At 36.3% G+C, this 24,341-nt stretch overlaps 2 protein-coding genes across 2 annotated transcripts; both read right to left on the minus strand.

The window, feature by feature from the left end:
- Window positions 1-477: 477 nt before the first annotated feature.
- phka1b (phosphorylase kinase, alpha 1b (muscle)) lies at window positions 478-14,989 on the minus strand. Its single transcript, XM_053478768.1, is given in 29 exon segments — window positions 478-652; window positions 1,772-1,971; window positions 2,070-2,117; window positions 2,219-2,350; window positions 2,485-2,529; window positions 2,614-2,729; window positions 2,953-3,054; window positions 3,650-3,800; window positions 3,881-3,953; window positions 4,038-4,117; window positions 5,325-5,411; window positions 6,836-6,928; window positions 7,026-7,135; window positions 7,238-7,280; window positions 7,282-7,382; window positions 7,537-7,615; window positions 9,230-9,239; window positions 11,425-11,522; window positions 11,972-12,067; window positions 12,178-12,252; window positions 12,255-12,308; window positions 12,430-12,648; window positions 13,395-13,493; window positions 13,613-13,684; window positions 13,775-13,857; window positions 14,065-14,160; window positions 14,163-14,207; window positions 14,210-14,296; window positions 14,959-14,989. Coding segments are annotated over 29 exon segments (2,700 nt in total).
- Window positions 14,990-17,995: 3,006 nt separating this feature from the next.
- Window positions 17,996-19,509, minus strand: si:dkey-22f5.9 (liver-expressed antimicrobial peptide 2-like). Its single transcript, XM_053479012.1, has 3 exons — window positions 19,365-19,509; window positions 19,058-19,224; window positions 17,996-18,960 (listed from the first exon to the last, which is right to left on the minus strand). The coding sequence occupies exons 1-3, from the start codon at window positions 19,428-19,430 to the stop codon at window positions 18,921-18,923; spliced, it is 273 nt and encodes a 90-aa protein (XP_053334987.1). The 5' UTR covers window positions 19,431-19,509; the 3' UTR covers window positions 17,996-18,920.
- Between the last annotated feature and the right edge of the window lie 4,832 nt (window positions 19,510-24,341).

The raw sequence follows: 24,341 nt of genomic DNA on the forward strand, positions 1-24,341 counted from the left end.
GATGATCAGGACGGTGATTAGTACACTGGTGATGCTGAATGCTGAGTGGTTGGAACAGACGAGAGGGGAAATGAGGTTGCTGCTCAGGTTGTAACATAGAATATTAAATAATGAGGGGTGGCTCAAGATACTTGTACGGTCCTGTATATTTTATGCCATAACATTGTAATAGCAAGATTTTTTTCTCTCTTTTTATCTCTCTTTTTTCATAAATGAATGTGGAAGAACGCTTCATTGACAATTTCTTTATTTTAATCCATTTGCACACCTGAACCTTGCCAACATTAATCTTTTAATTAATATTTTTTTAATTCAAATATGCATTTGCACTGTCTAAGACATCCACAAAAATCTTTCTGTTTCAGGTATTCAATAATGTTAAAACGTTCAGTGATATGTCTATGCCAGTTATAACCACTCATATTTGTCAGCCATTAAAAACAAATTGCAAGCTAGAGTGTGAATTGGAAGAGTGTGTCACTGAAGGGCACAGGACCCAGTTGGCAGGAATTCATCAACATAAGTGGCTACAGCTTTAGACAGGTAGGTCATGGTCCCAAAACGGCCACTGGGTGCACTGTCATAAAATAACCTGCAGATACCGTTGGACTGATCCTTTTCCAGGATTGTATCATCTGCTCCTAGGCCTTTCGGTAATAGAGAAGGCACAGATTTATGACAGAATTTTGTACAGTAGGTTTTTAAAAAATCCCAAATATCAACTAGATTCTGAAAAAGATACTGGTTTCCACATACAGAAGATACAGAATGTACAGTATAATTAGACTAAAATTAAAATATAAAAAAAAAAAACGTGAAGCATTCTGATGTTAGTCTTTCTTTGATTTATATTTTAGTTTACACAGCAAAAATTTTCTATAGAATTCCCAATAACCCAATTCCATAGATAATCTACAGAAAAAATTAATTGATTATTGTAATAGGACAAAAGTTTTATAGGGAAAATATTCTATAGAAATACAAATCTGTATAAATGATGTAGTGATGGTTAGAGTAACAGTTCTATAGTGAATTCTCTTTATATGCACATTGGCTTGTGCAACCTCCTATTTGTAAAGTTCTTCTCGATCATTGTTAACAAAATCACATAATAATGACAAGCATACAGTACAGTAATGTCATTAGTGCAGCCTAAAATAAATAGAACGGGTGTGAAATAACTGACATGAACAGAGAACTGGCTGCAGGGTTTCCACCAATCAATCTAAAGTCCTAAGGCTTATCTCACAGGATGCAAATATAGAACTGAAATGGATTTAAACAAAATATTTTATAAACAAAACAGAAGTTCAAAGGAACATTTATGTCATCTCAGAAATTCCCTGGAGTCCCACATAAAATTCTACAGAACATTTTTTTGCAGTATAGTAGCAGAATTTCAGCATGATTATAAAAAAGGTGAGCCAATTTGTAGCACAAAACCTGGTTGTCAGTACAATGAAGAAAATTCATACAAATTCATTACTGAAGGTGCAGTTACGAATGTCACCAAACTTGTTAGACATAAAAGGAACTATTGTTATTCTCCAGGGGAGGCTTCACTGAATATTAATTGAAAGTGTGTCAATCATTAAAAAAAATATTGGACTGCTTAACAAAACTTTTTGTTTAGAAGAAGCTATTGTAAAGAAAAAATACACTGTTCCAATACTGTATGTTAAACTTAAAACATAACTTTTTTATGTATGCAGAAAAAGGGTGCCAATATTTTTTTAAAATGCACTATATGGATATGCATGTAAAGATTACCTGATCTTTATGGAACATGTCTCTGGCCATTTGAACAATCTTTTCTGCATGAATGATTCCTCCAGTTGTATGGATGTCCACTTTAGACAGCATGATCAGGACTAGGATCTCTTCCACCAGCAGCTGCTTGTACTCCGGCTGCGGGACAGGGTTCAGCCCTGTCTCCACATACACAGCAAATTTTATCTCACCAGGGGTCATCTGATTACAATAAGTAAGAAAAAAAAAAAGAAATACAATTCATAATGCTTATGACTCATACCATACCTTATTGAACGAAATGCACAGTGTTAAGTTACCTCTTTTGTGGTCGATGATGAAAGGACAGGCTTTAATAGAGAGTCACACTTTCGTGACACTTTCAATCAAAAGGCAAAGAAGATTTAGCATAAACAACATCACAGAACAGAATAGGCATCGGCTTTTACTGACATGTGCTTCTGCTGACCTTTTGTAGGATCTTCCAGACGTTTTGATAGAAACACACAGGAATCCTATTGAGAGCTCCACCTTGTTTTCTGTCCTGTGCCGCACCTCTCAAAGAATCTTGAAAGGACTCAATAGGAGGAAGTCTATACCTCTAACAGACACATATTTACTTATCAAAAGATTATAAAAGCAATATCGCATAACATTACCCAAAGAATTATTCACTACAATTAAATCATAATAATAACAATGAATTGGTTGAGTTTTATCATGCACAGTACTCACCCCTGACTCAATATTGTCAATATTCAAGGAGTGCACTGATAATGGCTCAAAATAAATGTTAAAAAAGCAGAAATTAGTTTGTTTTCCCAAACAGTAGACAGAAAGATAAGGAATCATGCTAATCCATACCAATTTGACATCACATTTGACCTGAGTGCTGCCTTTTAATTGATCTTTTGCAGAGCCAGATTTACTCTTGTCTTGGATAGAGATGGCTGGGCTTATACCGGATCCAGCTGAGCACACTGAAATACACATATAAACATATAATTCATATTCAAACATCAATTAAATGTCAATTAAAATAATAATAATAATAATAATTACTACATTGGGCCTTAGATATGTAAGTTCAAGTCAAACCAGGGATTGTGATGAAAGTTCCTGTGAATGAAGACATTAAACCGACATTTACAGAAGACTTCAAGCAAAGTCAAATTTGAAAACATTCTCAACAAACTCTCAAACCACTTCTCCGCACTCTAAACTCTTTGGCACTGAGGATCTGGAGGAGGAGGGTCTTCAGCTCGCATGGAGCCAGGTTCATCAGACTTTCAGTAGCATCCTCTCCTGACGTTACGAATAAATAAATAAATAAATAAATAAATAAATAAATAAATAGTCTCAGCAAATGTAAGTACATGTTAATTTAAGTACTGTATTTAGTTAAACTATTGATCAGTTACTAACTATTAATCAGTTACTAACTAACAAACTATTGATCAGTTATTTATTGTGCATTTAGATTGAAATATTTTTATCAGTCTAAGAATCAAACTTTTTGCCTTAACAAAATTTCTATAAAAACATGTTCCAGTAGCCATTACAGTACTTACATTCGCTTACCTTTGCTATGTTAGTAAGCTAGCAATGAAATATTCAAGTGTTTTATTTATTTATTTATTTATTTATTTATTTAGTTAGTTAGTTAGTTAGTTGGTTAGTTAGTTAGTTAGTTAGTTAGTTAGTTAGTTAGTTTTATGTACTAGGTTTTATTTGTCCACTTGCAATTCTTGTTGACAATCCTGTTATTTTCACATGTCAAGATTTCCACAAGTAACTCTATGCGTTTTTTATTTTGACATCTTATTTTATACATTATTAATATTGCAAGCACGTTTCATATTGTGTTACGAGCAGGTGTATGTGAGGACGGATTTAGTACCAGAGCAGTTGAGAGACTGTGCCAGCTCAGTGACCATGACCTGGATAATGAGGCCGATGCGGAGGCGGAACATTTCACTGAAAAGTTTTGGCTGGGATCGAATGCTCATGGCCAGATACACCATGATCTCCTGCCAATCATATACATGAGTGTCAGTACCAACACATTGCAAACAACTTTAACTGTACACAGATGTAGAAGAGAGTATGAAGGAAGACAACTACCCTGCATGAGGATTGCTGTTGTGAGGTTGTTCACGCTGGCCTCATCAATAAGCCTGGTCAGCTTGTCTGGGGTCATTAGGCTATGTAAAGGAAGGTAAGATTTAAGTCACATGACCCAGAATTTAGATATATAGCATAGTATGAGTGCGTGCACACGAACTTACGCTGAAATAGTTTTCTCTCGTGGTTCAGGTGGAAACCCCACTGTCAGGTGCTCCTGGTGAGCGAGCAAATCAGTGCAAGCCTGTCAATAAAAGATAGACATTCCAGTACAATGTTAGACAGCATGTTGCTTTCAATATTCTGAACATTTGTTGCTGGATATTATTATTTATTTCGGGTTCAGTTTGGATGCTGTATAATATACTGCAGTGGTTTTCAACTCCAGTCCAGGAGGACCATCTGCCCGGCATGTTTCAGTGTTTGCTCATCTCTCACCACATCTGATTTAACTAATGAAGAAATTTACAGCATTTCCTTAATGAAAAATGGGTTTGATAGAGCAGGAAAAAGAAAAGGCAATAAAATGTATAAGAATATAGGAAAAGCGGAAATGTGCAAAGGTGGTCTTCAAGTACCAGGGTTGAAAACACACTGATATACAATACACACACACACACACACACACATTACAGTAACATAAAACAGGCACTGGTGGTTAACACTGACGCTTTGCACCTGCAGGGGCCCGGTTCGATTCCCAGACTGGTTCAATTCATCATTGTGTATGGTGTTTGCATGTTCTCTGTGAGTTTCCTCTGGGCAATCTGGTTTACTTCCAAAAACATACAGATAAGGCTAATTTGCATTCCCAAGTGTGTGTGGGTTGACACAGGGTGTCCAGGGGGAAACCTGTCTTGTGGGATGTCCCCCTGCAACCCTGTATACAGGATTTAGCAGTATCGATAATTAAATTAGATAAATGTACTATATATATATATATATATATAAAATTGTTTAGTGCTTTTTAGCATTTAATAAGTTTTTCACCATTGGAGAGTCTATAGTAAGGAGGAATTTATGCTCTCTGATTTCTTGGTTACACTATAAACTGCATTTTGTCTTTTTAATGACAAAGGAGAAAAAAGAGTGACTGGAGAGTAAAAAAGGGACTGTCTTTTTACAGCAGCTAGACATTTAAAAAAAGGTTTATTAAAAGACTTTATTAAATAAAAAATGTAATCACTGGCAGATTACTGCAGTATAAGAAGAATAAAAGACGTCAGCGTGTGCTGCCATTGAAAAATAATAAACCATCACCCGCAAGATTTTCACATGAATAAGCAGCAAGGACAAAGACTAAATTGGCAGATCTTCTTCTGTTAATTCCTCATTTACGCTGTGTGCTTTTTTGGATTTTTTTATCTTTGAAAGGATGATGTTAGGTTGTTTGAGTAAAATAAAAAAAGCAGTGATAATTTGACAGCGGTTGTGTTCAACATTGCATTCACCTTATCAAGTTCCGCCACTTTCCTGCGAAGCATGCCGCTGATCAGACTGCTTGCCTTCTCATACAGGTCGCTCAGTAGTCCATACCTCTAATAACACATTTACTCACATTACTCAAATACATATTCAAACTCTTAAAACTGCCTTTTCTACATCAGTATTGCCGAAGATGCAATATACAGTATAACAGCCAATACATTTACATTATGTTTTATGAAAATTAATTCAGTTTTCTGGATGTTTTGAAATATCACATCAATCAGAAATGACCTCAGAAACAACACGGTGTCACAGGGTTCCCACAGAAACCCATGTCCATACTTCTCTTTATAAAAGATAAAAAGAAGTTCTTTTCTGTTCTGGCACCTAGGTGGTGGAATGAACTTCCTGTAGATGTCCGTGCAGCTGAGACTTTGACTATCTTTAAACAACGACTCAAGACTCCATTAGTTGTGTTGGACTAATGGCACTTAGTTATTAACCTAGTTAACCCAGTGTAAGTATGTATCCAATGATGTAAACTTTAAAGCACTTTTTGTAAGTCGCTCTGGATAAGAGCGTCTGCCAAATGCCTAAATGTAAATGTAAATGTAAAGATGTACAGGATATCAGCCCAATCCTGTATTTGTTCGCTTGCTTTAATTCTTTCATTAATAAAAATATTCAGATAGGGGATATACTTTTCCCATTTTTGTTAAAGTATAAGAGATGAATAGTCATGAATAGATGAATAGTCATGTGCTCCTGTGCATTTTCTCTCCAGTGTCAAAACTGTCAATAGTTGAACAAAGCTCAAGGAACCATACTGAGAGTTAAAAACTTATCTTGACAGGGAAAGTTCCTTGTATTTAATTTGATGAGGTGGAAAGTAAGTAAGATAAAGTAAATCTGCTTTGTTACTGTAAGTAAATATTTCACTTATCTGTAGTTTATTTGGTTATTTTTATTAGAAGATGCTTTTACTTTTACTTCACCACATTGTACAGAAAATATCTGTGCTTTTACTTCACTACATTTCTGCGAGGAACATAACCACATAACCACAGGGGGGTGTCATTTTTAAAGCAGGACCTTTACTACGATTTTTACTATGACTATCACCTCTGGCTTGCTTATTAGCAATACAGATATACTTAACAATCTATAAATGTTTTTTTTATGTTACATTTACATTCAGAATTTTTATTTTCTGTAAAACTGCTTTGTGACAATGTCTATTCTTAAAAGCTCTATACAAATAATATTGAATTCAACTGTACTGTAGTTGGTTTTTTCGGTCACAATCCAGATCATACATATATATAACTGCAATTAGTCCCAGATATGGTAGATAAAGATTTGCTTAATTCTACCCTCATGTACAGTACTTGCATTTCTTTATTTTTAAGGATTGGTGGTGGGTCATGGAACAATAGGGAGATACAGACCCACATCTGTGAACAAAATATAATAAATGTTTAAAAAAGCTTGAAGTACTAAAGACATAACTGCACATGAATATATCTGAACTCACTATGTTTAGCGTTTTGGCTTTGTGAACCAGAGACACCATCTCTCGCTTTGCTGCAGCACGGAATCGGTCGAGTCCTCCTTCAGCAGGGGGACTCTGCTGGGGAATCGCAAGTAGCTGATTGAGATACTCTGCCAACTAGTCCAATACTTAACATGATCATCAGCTTGCAACCTTTTTCAAATTGACTCACTTGAGGCGTAAAGGAAAAGAAGGTGTTGCGTATGATGTAGGATTTGGATGTCCTCAGCACATCAATACTGCGGTATGGCCTCCCAGTCAGACCAAGTCTTTGATTACGTCCTATAAGATCATACAGATTCGTGTTTGACACATCAAGAAGATTTAATGTGGCACATTAAATATTATGTGCAAGTCCCTAAGTCTTGTTAGCTTTCATCTTACCAAGTCTTGCGTAGATGTGACTAAGAATTCTAGAGGGCTGAGGGAGAGGGCTCCCTAATCGGATGAATGTCCTCCAGGGTTTCTGAATAGATGCCCTGGTTTTGCAGAATTTGCTTAATTTCTTCTGTCTCTGCCAAAATCGACACTAAAAACAAGATGATATAAATAATAATGCCTCAAGACACAGCGCAAAATTCAAATTGTAGTTTAAATATTCTTGCATGGAATTACACATAAAAAATATGTAAAAATACAAACACAGAATGACAACATGCACACATACATGGTGTACCACTTACCCTGAACTACGACTTCAGGCTTGGGTGTGGTGGCGAAACATCTGTTGAGGGAATCTATCTCCCCAGGTGCTAAGAAACCCTAACAGATCAAACAAAATACATAATGGCTTAGTTAATATGTCATTTCTCAACAGTGATTTTTTTTCTTTTTGACTTTTCTTTTTGTCATACTGAACATACATGATATGGCCAAAAGTATGTGAACACCTTTACTGTGACATCTTACTGTATACAGTATGTGGTTTTTCCACTATTGATGGACACAATGGCCTAGAATGTTTTCATAAGCCGTGGCTTTATAGTTTTGCTTCACAGAGATTCACAGAGAATCATACGCTTGATTTAATTATATCTCATGGTGTACAGTAGATGTCTCAAATATAGAGATTTTACTTCAAAGTGATGATGATGATACTGTATACTCTACCTGTAGAACAGATTAGCTGTGTCTCCCCACGTTATCGATTTGGTAGAAATATAAATCCGACTACTAAAGACTGATTCACAAGTAATCTGCTGGATCTGTCTCAATTTCTTATTAGACCCCTAAATGCAGACAATCTAGATGAAGTGACTAACAGCATGGGCACTATTTTTACCAGTACATTAGACACTGTTGCTCCCATCAGATTAAAAAAAAGTCAGAGATAAAACACTTGCACCATGGTACAATAGTCATACTCATGATCTAAAGAGAGCAACCCGTAACCTCGAGCGAAAGTGGAGAAAAACTAAATTAGAAGTTTTTTGAAAAGCTGCTAGGGCCGAGCGTCTGATCCGACTGATAGCAAGAAATCAAAACAATCCCAGGTTCTTATATAGTACAGTGGCTCGCCTAACAAAACCTATGATGCCTGCAGAGAGTATCACATCGCAGTTTAGAAATGAAGACTTTATGACTGACTTCTTCAATGACAAATTTTATAATATCAGGAAGAAAATAATGGAAGTTCAACCTCTAACAGCATCTCATGATCCAGTCCAGTCTAAAGCTTCTCAGCTTAAAGATTGTCAGTGCTTTACAGGTATAGGACAGGAAGAGCTGTATAAATGTATCGCTTCGGCTAAATCAACAATGTGCTTGTTAGATTCAATCCCAACCAGTTTATTTAAAAAGTGTTAGAGTTGGAGAGCCACTTCTAAACATTATTTATTCTTCATTATATCTAGGTCACGTCCCCAAAACCTTTCAAGTTGGCAGTTATTAAACCTCTGCTTAAAAAATCCAATTTAGACCTGAATGCAATAACAAATTACAGACCGATTTTAAACCTTCCATTTATATGAAAAATATTAGAAAAGGTAGTATCAGCTCAAATATGCACATTCTTGCAGGAAAACACCATCCTCAAGGAATTCCAGTCAGGTTTCAGGCCCCATCATAGTACAGAAACTGCACTAGTTAAAATTGCAAATGACTTGCTTTTAGCTTCGGATCAAGCTGCATCTAAATAATAATAAATCTTGATCTTAGTGCTGCATTCGGCACTATAGATCATAATATTCTCATAGAGCACTTACAAAATCACATAGGTATTTAGGGACAGGCATTAAGGTTTAGATCCTACCTGTCTGATCGATATATCATTTTGTGGTATCTAAATGGATCTGTTCATTTAGATACCATGAAATGGAAAACTGTCCGGTGTAATGCTAGTGAAATATGGGGTCCCACAAGTGTCAGTTTTAGGACCTCTGCTGTTCTCAACAAACATGCTTTCCTTGGGTAACATCATTAGACTCTTTAGAACAACACACACCAACACTACATTAGAGCGGGAGGAGCGAAGCGGGGGTCTTCTTTTTTTCCACACCCCCGTTCTCTATCTGCGGTCCAGGGCCGGGGGCTGAGAGGAGGAGCTGGCCGTTCGGTCGGGGTCTGGGCTGGTGGTCCTTTCCGCTGCTGCGGGGACCGGGGGGGTCTTTCTGTCCCCACGGCGGAGGGAAGTGGGTATATGGGGAGTGTGAGTGTGTATACTGTCTATTTTTGTGTGTCTACATGTGTGAGTGTGTGAATATTTGTTTGTGTGCATGAGGGTGGGAATGTATGTTTGTGTATGTGTGTGCCTGGCTGTCTACGTTTAGGTGTCAGGTCAGGTCCTAGACTCCACCTCTCTCAAAATCCCAGGCCCCCCTGCTCTGCCACCACACCCAGCTGTGGGGTGCCCCCAGCCGCTGGTGGGTTGTTGTTTTCTCGCTCCGGGGCGGGGCGGTCGGGTGAGCGCTGGCTCACTCCCGGCGGTCGCTGGACGGGATCTGGCTCTCCTGGCTTGGCTGGGCACCGGCTGGGGGATGGAGGGGCCCTGGGATCTCTGGACCCAGGGACCGGACTGCCTCGGAGTGGACGACCGCTGGCGGAGCCTGCGGTCCTGTCGCCACGGCCCCCTGGGGCGTCTGCACTGGGCCTGCTAGATGACCCCCCTCTGGGCTCTCCGCTGCCCCTTTCGGGGTGGGGGGGCTGTCCCTGCGGTGGTTCTCCTGAGACTCCTGTGCTCTGGGGGGCCTCTGGATGTCTGGGACCCGTGTCTCCGCCGTGTCTGCTCCATGCCTTGCGGGACGGGACTTTGGTTCCCCACACACACTATTAAACATTTACATGGAGGAACCTTATGAACACAAGCGCGCTCACACACACAGGTGTGCACACAAACGTTCACACTGGTGTACAAACAGGTGCTCACACACACACTGTCTTTGCTGTTGCTTCAAAACAAAATGTTTATTTCAAAATATTTTATTAGGTTTTAGGATTTATGATTTACTGCGAATCATACAGTTAGTTGGTTGTGGCTGCAATTTCTCTGCTGTTGTGTCTTCTGTTGTTTTCTCTCTTTTTCTTCAGCAGGTACGGAAGCAGATTCTGACTATATTCTCCCCCCCCCCTTTCACCCCACCTCCCCCCCTCTTTTCTTTTTTTTTTTTTTCCTTAAATGTTTGTTTGTTTATTTATTTTTATTTTTTTTTTACTCTCTCTTCTCTTTTTTTAGTCCCCCGGTCTTGTCTGTCATAATATGGGAAAAAATAAAAAATAAATAAAATGGCTGTGAATGATGATAGCACAGCTACACATACACTCTGTTATGTGTTATCTGTGATACTGACAGGCCGGGAAGAAAAAAAAAACATGCATGCTTTCCTTGGGTAACATCATTAGAAAACATGAGATTAGTTTTCATTGTTATACTGATGATACCCAATTATATATCTCAACAAAACCAGACGAAATACCTAAGTTGTGTAGACTAATTTTTTTTTTTAATAAATTCACATCAGACAGAGATATTACTGTATGTATTGGCCCAAAAACCACTACACAACAGCTTTCAAAATTCACCTGCGTTTAGAAGGATGTACTGTTACTACCAGCTCGACAGTGAAAGACCTGGGTGTAATATTAGACAGTAACTTGTCCTTCGAAAATACAAGTACATACATACATAAAATACATTTTATCTGTATCTGATGCAGAAAAGCTAGTTCATGCATTCATGATGTCCAGACTGGACTATTGTAATGCATTACTAGGTGGTTGTCCTGCATCTTCAATAAACAAGCTTCAGTTAGTCCAAAATGCGGCCGCCAGGGTTCTCACTAGATCCAGAAAATATGATCATATAACCCCAATATTATCATCCCTGCACTGGCTACCTGTTCAGTTTAGAATTAATTACAAAATGGTATTACTTACATACAAGGCTTTAAATGGTTTAGCTCCCACATACCTAACCAGTCTTGGGCTAACTCTAGATATTCATGCATAATTAATATACTATGAATAATATGAAGCCTAAAGTTAATTACCTATTTTTAAAAAATACTTTAGTTATTTTATTATAGCATATTAAGCAGAAGGACACACGTTATCACTATGACCATATCTCTGCCAACAGGTTACCCAATGTGTACAGAGACTGGGCCCATTTCATAGGGCACCTGCCTACTGGCACTCATTCCACAGTGTGAAGATTGACATATTCCTCATCCACCTTATTTAAATAAATTACACAGGGTTAGAGGACAGGGTCTACTGGAATGAACCACCGTGGCCTCGTGTCTCATACAGTTCAAGGCCACAGACCAGGGACATTCAGATGCTATTTTTGAAACAGGCTGTGAGAACATTTTACAAATGAGAAACGGTGGAACGGTGGGTGTTGCTATTTCATAATACTTGAGAGAAAAATGCGTCAGGCCATAGAAACGGAGACACGCTATTCTGATGAAAATTATGAATTCAATGTACATAATCTTCAAGGAACAAGTTATATTTGAGTTATACAAACAAAATTGCATAAATCTCATAGTTTAATCATGGAAAAGTTGATATAATGGTAGCAATCAAGTTAATCTTTTTTTTTTTTGCATCTGTCCATCCATGTAAAATGTCCCATCAATAGACTCAGATTTTTTTTTCTAATCTGACGGTAATTAACACCTTATCTTTAGAAGCGCTGTAAAGCTCAGAAACAAGACGCAGTCCATCTTTTCCTTTGATCAGAATGGCATCTAAGGCACCTCAGTACTCCTGTACCTGCAATATCACAAACAAACAATAAAATGTATTACAGTTGTGAAGTTCGGTTTAATAAACTAACCAAATGCTTGGAATATTTGAATTTTTTTTTACTTTATGTCTCTTACCTGCTCAGGACTATTAATGAAAACTCCATCCAGGATTAAGTAAATCCAAAACAAGGGCTATTCACACTCAATATTCAGTTTCAATTCTCAAGTTTCAGCTCTGATGACTCATAGTATAAACGATTGGAATTCTGAACAAATGTGATAAAAGCAAACTGTAACTAATGCATGGAAACTGGTCAACTGGCTCAAAATCATTTTAAATTCTATTCCAATTTTATTTTTTTAAGTGAGTACAAAATGTATTTTGACATCTTTGGGGCTTTTGTGGCCATCTCTGAGAAAGACAAATAAAATCAATATTTATATATTTTTTTCTGGATGAACATAACACATTAGGAATTTCTTAATCTCCTCTTTAGTAATGTTAACAATGTCAATGTCCTCAACTGCAAAGGCTGGGTAAGAGATGATGGAAAGGACTCCAGCATCCACCTCTTTAGAGGTGGACAGAACAGAAAAGCTTTCACCCTATTTGCAGGAGTGAACTTGTTTGAATCCCAAGGATGCCATGTTGCTAGGAGACAAGAGAGCAAAATTGGCTGAACTCTGTGTGTGTGAGAGGGATTGAATAATCAATGTCTCCTGTCAATCACGTAACACTAGCCAATTGTGGGCATCTGTGAGAGGGCAGATAGCGCTTTTTTTTAGTGTGTTACGTTGCCCTGTGATGCGGCATGAGCAGCACTTCGCTGTGGTTGGCTGGCATTATACGTCTCATACAGTACAAAGCCTTCACCATGCCTGAGTGATGGCTGTTGTATGATAGGGGTGAACTGGATGATGGGTGGGAATTGGTAAGCGACCAAATCGTGGAGATAACATGGGGAGATGTTTACATCTATAGCATTGCAACAACACATTGAAATTTATTAAACCAGTGCTTTCCAGGGTTCCAAAAAGCATATCTGGGTTAAATCCGAATCTCAATAATAATTTTAATATTTTACAGCTAAAAAGGTTTCATTATTTTAAAGCACCCCTAAACAAAACTGTGTCTGGTTTGAGGTTCCGATCCATTCCCCTACAGTATATACATAAGCCTCAAAACAAACAAACAAAAATTTTTTGAATTAATACATTTGGGGTAAAGGGTTGCGCATATATTTGATTAAATTCTATATATTCTATTAAAAAAAAAAAACTTTATGTATGTGCAAAAATAGTTAACCTCCTCATACCTCTTATGTAATGTTCAAAGCAAAAGTCACTCTTACTTGGCAGCGCTGTATGTCATCAGACAAAGCGTGAACGACAGACTCTGGGCCACCTTTGGCACCAAAGAGGTTTAATCCGTCCAAGGCCTCCAAGGCTGCCTAAATACACCATTGTTGGAAATCAATGAAATCTGCCCACATAGTGATCTACTCTTTCTAATCGTATTTGCAAATGGCACAGGTTGAATAATACTTTAAAGACAAACCGAACCTCTCACCTTTGCCATCCCAACAGACTGGCATTGAGTTGCTTGATTTGTCTTGTCTCCTTGTTCTCACATTCCAAAATTCTAAACAACATTCCAAAGAAAACCCACTTGTTCTTTACATAGTTATGGTTATATTTTAAAATATGAATATGTTCTTCATAGGATGCTTACCGCAACTTTGTATGCTGTTTCAATGTAAAACATTCGATTCTGAACAACATTGACCTCATTGCATGTGTACACAATGTGTAGCCCTGTACACCATAAAACAAATATTAACCACTTCTGTTCAAACAGCTAGATAGTCAAACATTTCTTATTATGATAATGAAATATCACTTTTTTCTTTTTATTTGATTGAGGTGACAGAAGTTGTTAACCAAGTGAAAAACAATAAAACAAAGACAGGAGAGATTAGCTGAGTTTATTCATTTTATTGCTATGAGTTTATTAGTGCTGACCTGAAGCTGTCATTTAAGCCAGAAAGAGCAGGAAGATGAATGTAGCATACAGTAAATGTAAATGTCCCCAATCCTGATCACCAACCACAGTGGTAAGGTTCCTGTGTGATACTTGGCATGTAGGCAATCTGCATCCTCTTGCTGTACTTGAACTTCTCCACTTTGTCCAGCAAGGGAAATATCAGGATTTGAGCAACAATGGAATATGAAATATTAATAACAGGACTATATACTAATAGAGGCTTATAAACATTATGCGGTAGTCACTGGAAAGTATATAACAGCTATAATGTCTTTAATACTCTCATCATGAGCACATGGAACCCCCCCCCCCCCCAAAAAATAAAAAATAAAAATCCAATAGAAACCAAACCAAATTCCACTGTCCACCCAATAAATATCCAATGAGGAGTTCATAGACATCAGAACCTATTCCAGGAAATAACCCATACATATCTAACAAGAATCCTACAGAAAACAAGCCGTATTCCTATAACTAACTGTCCAATCTAAATCCAATCTGAATCAATTAAGAATCCGACCATATTACAATGACTAGCCCATAAATATAGGACTAATGCACTTATGCATACAAATATATACAGTATGCTTTATATTCATAATAAGACCAAAATGCGATGTCTAACTTAAAAATATCCAGTATGAATCCTGTAGTGCGTATATCCAAATGACTAAACTGTATATCAAATATATCACATCTAATTAGGTATTAAGTTGCATTCTAGGTTTCAGATTCCTGGTTCAATATCATTCATGATCCATTTATTACTGTATTATGTCTGGTTACGGAGATATGGCCAATGAGAGTATGCTTAAAGGCCTCAGATAAAAAAGTGGTAAAATCCCATATAAGAAAATTTAAATGAGGCTTACAAGAGAAGTAAGAGCGACCCCTCAGTCTCATTGTGACATGATGATTTTCCTAAAAATAATTTAGAAGTAGCAGTGTGGTTTTATAGTGAAACCAGCTGGGATACCGTTTTAAAAGGTATCCTCAATTCTGTTGACAGATCAGGAAGATGAGCTATTTAATTTTTATATTTTTAATGTTTTTTTTATACATTTCACATACAGCACTCTATTGGCCATAGCACAAAACTAATCATATGATGGGTCACATATAAGGATAAAAAACCTACTTGAAATCTGCCTATCTGTACATGTGCTTTGCACAATAAAAATGAATCTTATCTAATCTAAATCCAAAGAGCACATGTGATCTAGGCGGCACAGTGGTGTACTGGTTAGCAGTGTTGCCTTGCCCCTCCAGGGTCCGGGTTCGATTCCCCCCCCTTAGGTTTGTGTGTATGGAGTTTGCATGTTCTCTCCCTCTGGGTGCTCCGGTTTCCTTCCACAGTCAGATTAAGCTAATTGCTGTTCCCAAATTGCCCGTATGTGAATGACCATGTGTGTATTGGGCACACCTCGTGTCGTAAGTCTCTCGGGATAGGCCCCAGGCCCCCTGCTACTCTGTATACAGGATAAAGCGGTATGCGGTAGATGATGAGATGTGATCTAATCTAATCTAATCTAACTAGTGAAAATCCAACAGAAACCCAGCCTGCTGTAATCAAAAGAGAAACATGAGCTGAGCAGTTTGCCTTCTTGGCATTTCCACATTGACATTCACTCTCACTTAAAGGAGACGTGCTCATTATAAATAGCATACATGACTAAGTAAATTTATTTTTAAAATACACTTTTGATGCTAAAACAATACAACATAAGTGGTGAGATTTTTTTCCTAATGTAACAAATTCATATGTTAATAAAGCAGTTTCTAGATGAATAAAATATATACAGTATAGATTAGGAGGTCTAATCAAGGACAGCGGCACAATACACACTGCAAAGACAGAACCTGGTCCAAATGATCTCACTTAATGTCCTGCACCTACAACCATCTTCTGTTGGCTTGGGAGAGTTTGTCTGAATATTGTGCTGTAAAAGTGAATGTGTTTATGAATACGTTTCTGCTTCTGACACCCAACTCCATGTCATAGTTTCGACAGAGGATTAGGGTTGGTAGGGGGAATGGCATGGGTTGTCCCAACCAATTATAATTGTAATTCAACTTGCATCCAGCAGAGGGAATAAAAATCTGCACAAAGTTCCTTTAAAATGCCAAAAGATTGAATTTCCTTCAGTTTAACTTTATTCCAAACATTCCAACTAAGGAAGAAAAAGTAAATGCACTGGCTCCAGAACGTGATCGTTTCCACAGTGTTTAAAATAAAGGCAGAATTTCCAATATGAACAAAAATAAATATTGGTAAATAATGGTAAAGTATAATATGTTTATGTTAAACTCATTAAATACAGTAGATTTGTGCACACATTTATGAACTTCATTTTTGGAGTGTGAACTGAGTGTTAGTTCTGATGCATGTGTGTAACTCGGCCATGTTTAGCACTGATACACACAGCAAGTGGTGACACTACAACTATAATTACAATATTAAACATTGCCCTTTACTGAGTCATCAGTCCAACAAACAAGCCTTCTCTTACCTGGTGACAGAGGATCGTTTTATGGACCATTCGTGCATAATTGGCAAGTCTGACTCCTGAATTACTGCAGCTTTCATGATGTTTATCTCTTCTCAGTCTTTGCCTTGCAAACATTCAGTCTAATGGGCTTCTCTGCACCTAATGGTACTCTGTCATTAACCGAGCATGTAACATAACCAAATGTCAACATCTCAGAGAGGGGGGAAGCTGCTCCTCTGCAGCCCTATCTATAACATTCACTTCCTGACTGAGGAAATCAGAGAAAGGAAATATAAGCTTTGGTTTGAGTGAGTTTTTTATCAAATAAATAAGGAAAAAATCTCAGACCATAAAACTAATTTAAGCCAATAGGATTATGTGTGATATTTCTCATTATACAGAAAATAGTTTCGGCCCATTAATTAAAATGGAAAAGATCCATTCCAATTTAAGAAAATGGTTTGTTACACTGACTACAGCTGTCCAAATGTGTCTTTTCAAACAATAAAAAAGAATATTTAGCCATGACAGTTAGACAATATTAATTTCCTGTTTACTGAACCAGCATGGCCAGTATTCAGCAGTTGGTACTGAAAAAAAAAACACATACACCTATAAATCCTGTGTTACCCAGCACTAACTAACTTGGATGTGTATATTTAATTACATTTTTTATTTGATTTATTAAATTTATTTCTATAGCGCTTTTAACAATTCTCATTGTCACAAAGCAGCTTTACAAAATCAAAAGGAATTATAATAGTTTGTATGAAATGTGAATGTGTAGGAATCAAAATGATTAGATAGTCCCAGCATATTGTATGCTGTGCGGACGTTTTCGAAGAGAAGAGATAAAAAGAGAAAAAAAAATGATTTACAGTAGTTGCACATGAGACAGGCTAGAGTTATTGCATCATTCCATAAGTTGAAGTATTTAAATCAAAGCTTTGTTTTGATGTGTTTCCGAATTTGTATAATTATATCAAAGATTAGATTGTTTTTAGTTTGCATACCCATAGACACTGGAATACTTGAAAACATTGAAAGTGTAGGTGCTCCTGTCATGTTTTCCATTGTGTAATGGTTCTGTGGACATGAAACAACTATTGCAATGTTGTACGGGCGGGCCAATATTTAAGTAACGACAACCAGACAGAAATAACAATTTTGCTACCATTTTTATTAGACTTTTTTTTCCCACAGCACACACCACCTTAAATTACACATACACATTTAATAATATTACAAGGATCATTTGTAATGAAGTTATTTCGTTGTTCAAGAGCATATCATGAATAAATGCAATAATAATTTGCATTGAATAATGTATTATCAAGGGCTTTAACAGTACAAGTTTTTTTTACAGTACAATTTTGTGAAAATAATTTACCCTCTCAGGTGTAGGCAATAAAACAGAGTGTGTAAATATATCAATTTTATTAATAAAAATTTATAAAATGGTAAAAAAAAAACAGTTTGGACTTCTAACAATACATGATAGTTTTGAGATTACAAAGGGAAAAAAATAACTACATGAACCGTTTATTAAAAGTTGGAAGCATAGTCAATAGCGCTGAAAGCTTAGTCAACTTTGGGGGAAAATGTGGCCAGTAAAAATCAGAAATTTGCATCACAAACAATAAAGTAGAAATCGCTGCTAAGTTTAATAGTTAAAGTATGAGCATTTCTACTTGGATGATGCAACACAAAAATTATGCAAAAATTCAGTTTGCTAGGGAACATAAAGATTGAACTTTGGAGCAATGGAAAAAGGTCATGTGGTTTGATGAGTCTAGATTGACCCTATTGCAGAGCAGATAAATAAGGGAATCACACGAAGCGATACATGTATCATGCATAGTGCCATCTGTACATAACTGTGTTATGTCACAATTAAATGAAGTCAACTGAATGTACCAAATGACCAAATTATTTTATCCATGTTTTTTGTTGTTGTTGTTGTTGTTTATGTATAATAGGGTGGCAATATTCCAGAACTTAAATTGTGCAAGAGTGGTTCTGGGAGCATGAGAAATCATTTTTACATTTGAATTGGCCATGTTGTAATCAAAGCTAACAGTGCAGAAAGAATACTTATGCAACTTTTTTTTTGGGGGGGGGGGATCAGGCAGTGTATAATTAAAAAATAAATATATATGAACATAATTACTATATCATTACAGTAAAAATGTTAATATTTACATATTTTACAATTTTAAATTAAAAAGTGATCATATTTATGAATTGTACTGCTATTTTTCTATACCTTTCTTTGAATTTGTATTGTTTTCTTTGCATAGTTCGACGTGGTCGCAGCGGCACAATTCTCCTAAACTCCAGATCCACTAGGACTCAACAGGCACGTCAAAAGAGCAAAAGCCATTTCTGTAGAAAATAAACACGATCACATTTTGCACAGACGCATGCAAGTGTACATGCAATAAGTAATCAGTACAAAGGAATTTCTCTTAGAGTCGTTTACCTGCAGAGTCCTGTAGAACACTCTGTATGGTCATTACAATAAGCACCATGTGGTTTACTGGCCAAGATTCTCCACAGCGGAGTCACACGAGCTTTGCGGTACAATGTAATGTCTGACTGCTTAACACCTGATGTAGCCTGAAACATTAGTGTAGGTGCACTGGAGGCCTAAAACACACATATATTTATATATTATGTATATATAATCTATATATCATCATATACTGTAGATGTAGAGGGAAAAAATGGTTTACAAACCAAATATTAAAAATGAAGAAAAAAGACTAAAATAGAAGATGTAACTTTACCTGGTGCATTGAGACAAGCAAAGCCAAAAGGCACAATATGGTTAGAGTCTGGTTGTAGTGCTGCATGTCGGTGGCAGTTCCGTCTTAAAAGCTTAACTCTCGAGTTCAGGAGATCAGTCTGGCTTTCTAAAACTGTAAGACCAGCTTTTATCCCTCGCTCTGCTTTTATGCTTAACTGTCACTGTCACTCTCATGGCCTCAGTGAAATCACCTGGTCAAATATTTGACAGTTGAGATAATCTCCAATCTGGCAGCATTTCTTCTTACTGTGCTTTGGAGGGACATAATGCGAATTTTATATCTTTAAGTTCTGTGTGCAAAAATACCAGGAATATTTCTTAAATTGCTAGGAAACATGACAAGATTACTTTTATAAGAGCTTTTATAAAATAATAATAATAATAATAATAAATAAATAAATAAATAAATAAATAACTTGTAAAGAATTTAAATTAATCAAATTTATTTATTAAGCAATAAATCCGGAATTAAAAACAAAATAGAACATAAATGGTGTCGATTGAATTCAACTCTTCATTAATTGTGCAAATGTTTAATAGGACATTTTTCATACAATACTCTTTTAAGTACTGCTAGTGATATTCCATGAATTTATTCTTGCAATCAAAATGATCGAAACTAAAACCCTGTTATAACTTTGGCCAGTTTATGGTATTATAATTAAAACATAATTCAAAAGGTGACAAAATGAAGTGTACAATTTAAGTTGAAATGTGCTGTGCGACAGAACCTGATGTACTTTCTACCTTTGACACTAAGGTCAAAATCTGTGTGCCTGGTCTCAGAAATGCAATAAACTCAGTTAGTTTGCACCACTCCCAACTAGTACTGAACTTTTCTGTTCTTGTGTACCTATTCACTATTGTTTTTTCTGAACTGTTAGGAACAAAAGTGAAAAATATAGTCTGTATGTACTCAAGATTTGAAGATTTAAGTTTGGAGGTCACAAGCAAGGAATAAACCACAACCTAGTGTACTGTTCTAGAAAATAATCTTAGTTATTATTAATGTGATCTGGGGACGCCAAATTTTTTTTTTTTCAATAACAGAATGCCCCAAAGTGTCTTATGTATCATTTAATACAAAAATTACTCAACAATTACAATTTGGTAATAACAAAAAAACATAAAACTTGATATAAGGTTATTCCTAATGCAGTAAATTAAGTCAAAGTCATAGTTACTCTGAATATTAAAGTTATATCATGTTTAATGATGCATCATAAAATGAACATACCATTTCCCAAGGTTTAATTTTATCTAATCAATCGTTTTTTTCTCTTTTTTTTTTGTATTTGCTAATAAACACTACTCGTTAGCAAGCTCACATCACAGCTCACATTTCTTAAATACAACTTTTATCAATAGACTTGCAATATTTCTCTATTAACATTAATTAAAACATTTGCCAGTCAAAGCACAATGACAAAAAAAGCACTAATAACTGGTGTGAATATAGCAGATATGCTATTTTATATACAGTGCATAGTCTTGGGCGCATGCAAAAGGGGAAAAAAGGTGCTGTAAAGCAGGTATGCTATAAAAAAAATAACATAATAATATTAATATCTCAAATGAGTGCTTGAAAGTATAAGTTCTGTTTTACCATGTGCCTTCCTCATATTTACGCAGTTTAAGGTGTTTTATAGATTACATGATTCAAAATCTATATTATCTTTCCAAGGCAATAATGATGTTTACAACAGATGTCAACTTCCACCTGCTAAACGCACTCATATGTTCTCCAGCTGCCCCCATGCTTTGGGTCTTAATTCTTTTATATCATGTCCAAAGTCTCGCCATCTCTGCCTATTTTGAAATATCCAATGAGGTTCCTCCACCTCATTTGTCGGCATGGTTGAAAAGCTGTATGTCTTTCCTCCATTTGGAAATTTGTTTTTATTTATCCTGGAGAGCTCTGAAGCTCAATTTTATAAAAGATGGGCTTTTTGCTTTCATATGCTCAGTCATTACCTGCGTTAGATGTTAAGAGTGGAGAGCATACAGCATTCAGTATTATTGTCTTGTACATTTTCTACACCCTTATTTTAAATCTTCCTGACATTATTTAAAATTATTTTTTTATTTTTGTTCCTTTTATTTCTATATTTTTACCCATAATATTATTTTGCTGTTTTTTACAGTAGGTTGGCCCCCCGCCGAGACCTTGTATACAGGATAAAGCGGTATAGACGATGAGTGAGTGAGTGTGTTTGTTTGTTCATCAAAAAAGGTATGAAACACGTTTTTTACGTGCACCTTGTATTCTCTTGTATTATTAAAACATAATATAATATAATATAATTATTAACATATATAATACCAATAAACATTTTTAAATAAAAATATTACACAAAGTAAATAAAAAATAAAAAATGATGGATTAAGACTGCAGCACCATGTCATCCAGTTCACGCTAGAGAAATAGTAATGATGTAGTGATTGGTCAATTCCAGGTCAATCTAGTCACACTAGGGTCAACCATTTCAAAACATTGTTCATTAAATAGCCGATAAGGCTTTTCTCCACATCACACATAGGGCAGTGGTCTGCTCCGTACCCTTTTACCTACTTACCTCTTACCTTTGTCTCCCTCTAAATCCCTCTTCTTCTGTTTGTATCATGTGCATGACAATATATTAGCAACCAGATCATTTGATATTTAGAGGACTTTTTATATAGTTTAATTTCTATTTTGATTAGTAATGACTATAAAGTGAAGAACAAAATATAAGACTGAATAATTGAAAATGTTGCTAAAGTAAATGTAGAGGCTGTGGTGGCTCAGACAGTTAATGCTGCAGCTGTTGGGCCCTTGAGCACAGCTGTTAAATCCGCTCCAGGGCCACTCATTTATGACCTCAACTTTATACCTGGAAAAAGACTTCCATTGTTCTATGATGTCTATGTGACAAATAATAGGAGCATAAATATACAGGATTTTACAAAAAAAATTTTAGTCATGTATTACAGCTTAGACACAATTTATACACTTCACACATTCTTTTTTTCACTATTCTGCTATTGCACTATTTATTTTACTCTTATATATTTATTATACTCTTTTTTTGCATAATATTTTCTTTTTCTTTCGTCCTGTTCATGAGTGGTTTTCTTGTTTATCTGGCTCAGTTGCTCATGTACTGGCTTTAAAGATATGCAAGAGGTCAGATAACCATCTACTCGTGTGTGTGTGTGTGTGTGTGTGTGTGTGTGTGTGTGTGTGTGTGTGTGTGTGTGTGTGTGTGTGTGTTGTCAACCCCTTTCCGCCAAATAATTCCTTTATCTTAACACAATATATCAATATACAATATTGAATTTTAATACATCTAACATAATACAAGACCAACCATCAACCGATCGATTCTTGCCTCCAGTCTTGGTTCGTAACGTTTTCATGTTCCACCATTGCTTGGGGGGTTTCTTCCAGGTACTCCAAAGATCTGTCTTGTGTATTTCAATACAATACAATATAATATAATATAATTATTTACATAAATAATACCATTAAACATTTCTAAGCTGTCTGGTATTTCAAAATTGCCCAAACTGTATACAAGGTGTGTCTGTCTGTCTGTCTGAGTGTACAGTATATATTACATATTATATCATACTATCCCTGTGGAGGACTTCCCTTTGCTCTCAGTTCATCACTGCACAACATTTTGAAAACATTGCTTTGAGATTCAGGTCCATGATGACATGATACAGTGGGGCAAAAAAGTATTTAGTCAGTTACCAATTGTGCAAGTTCTTACACTTAAAAAGATAAGAGAGGCCAGTAATTTTCATCATAGGTATACTTCAACTATGAGAGACAAAAGAAAAAAGAAAAAATCCAGAAAACCACCTTTTTTTGTAGGATCACCTACAAACAAGCAAGATTTCTGGCTCTCACAGACCTGTAACTTCTTCTATAAGAGGCTCCTCTGTCCTCCACTCGTTACCTGTATTAATGGCATCTGTTATCAGTATAAAAGACGCCTGTCCACAACCTCAAACAGTCACACTCCAAACTCCACATTGGCCGAGACCAAAGAGCTGTCAAAGGACACCGGAAACAAAATTGTAGACCTGCACCAGGCTGGGAAGACTGAATCTGCATAATTGTATAATTGCTGTGCACTAACATTTGTTGGTTGTGTTTAATATCTGCAAATGCTCTGACATTTATGGGCAAACTAAAAGCTGTATATATCCTTATCCACAATAAATTCCACAACGTTTATTGAATATGGACCATAAAAAATGTGACATCTTGCTACACTAACTGCCAGCTTTTATAGAAACACATGCACATGTGAGTACATCATTCAATTCACTTCCTCACACACCCACTTACTCACTCATCTATTCTCTAAACTGCTCATCCTGTACACGGTCGCAGGAGACCTGGGGCCTATCCCAGGGGAGTCAGGGCACGAGGACACCCAGTCCATTGGAGTGCATACAGTACAAGCACACACAGTCAATCACACACTGCAGGCAATTACACTAATTAGCCTAATGTGCATGTCTTTGAACTGTGGGAGGAAACCCCGAGTGCCCAGAGGAAACCTAGCAACCAGGGGGAGAACATGCAAAATCCATGCATACATAGTGTATCATTATACACTGCATTATTATAGCTGCATATCATTCAAATCAAAAAAACTTTAAGCACATTAAAAACAGCAATGGGAAGGTTAACAGTAATATGTCAGAAGATGGATGTGCCCCCTCCAGAAGTAAAAAAAATAAATAAATCAAAACGGTCATGTACTGTGACAGACCATGTAGTACCCTAAAACAGATTCCATCCTTGACCAGAAGCTAGTGTAGAGATGCTATGGGTGGTGAAATACTGCTTTTTATTAAATGTCTTTCATGTGAAATATAACAAAAACAAGGCTTTTTTGCATACAGTTTGTAAGTGAGTAATAAATAGTCAGTTTTTTTCTTGCTGTAAATGCAATGT

The sequence above is a fragment of the Clarias gariepinus genome, chromosome 19 (assembly GCF_024256425.1).
Source record: "Clarias gariepinus isolate MV-2021 ecotype Netherlands chromosome 19, CGAR_prim_01v2, whole genome shotgun sequence".
Lineage (NCBI taxonomy): Eukaryota > Metazoa > Chordata > Actinopteri > Siluriformes > Clariidae > Clarias > Clarias gariepinus.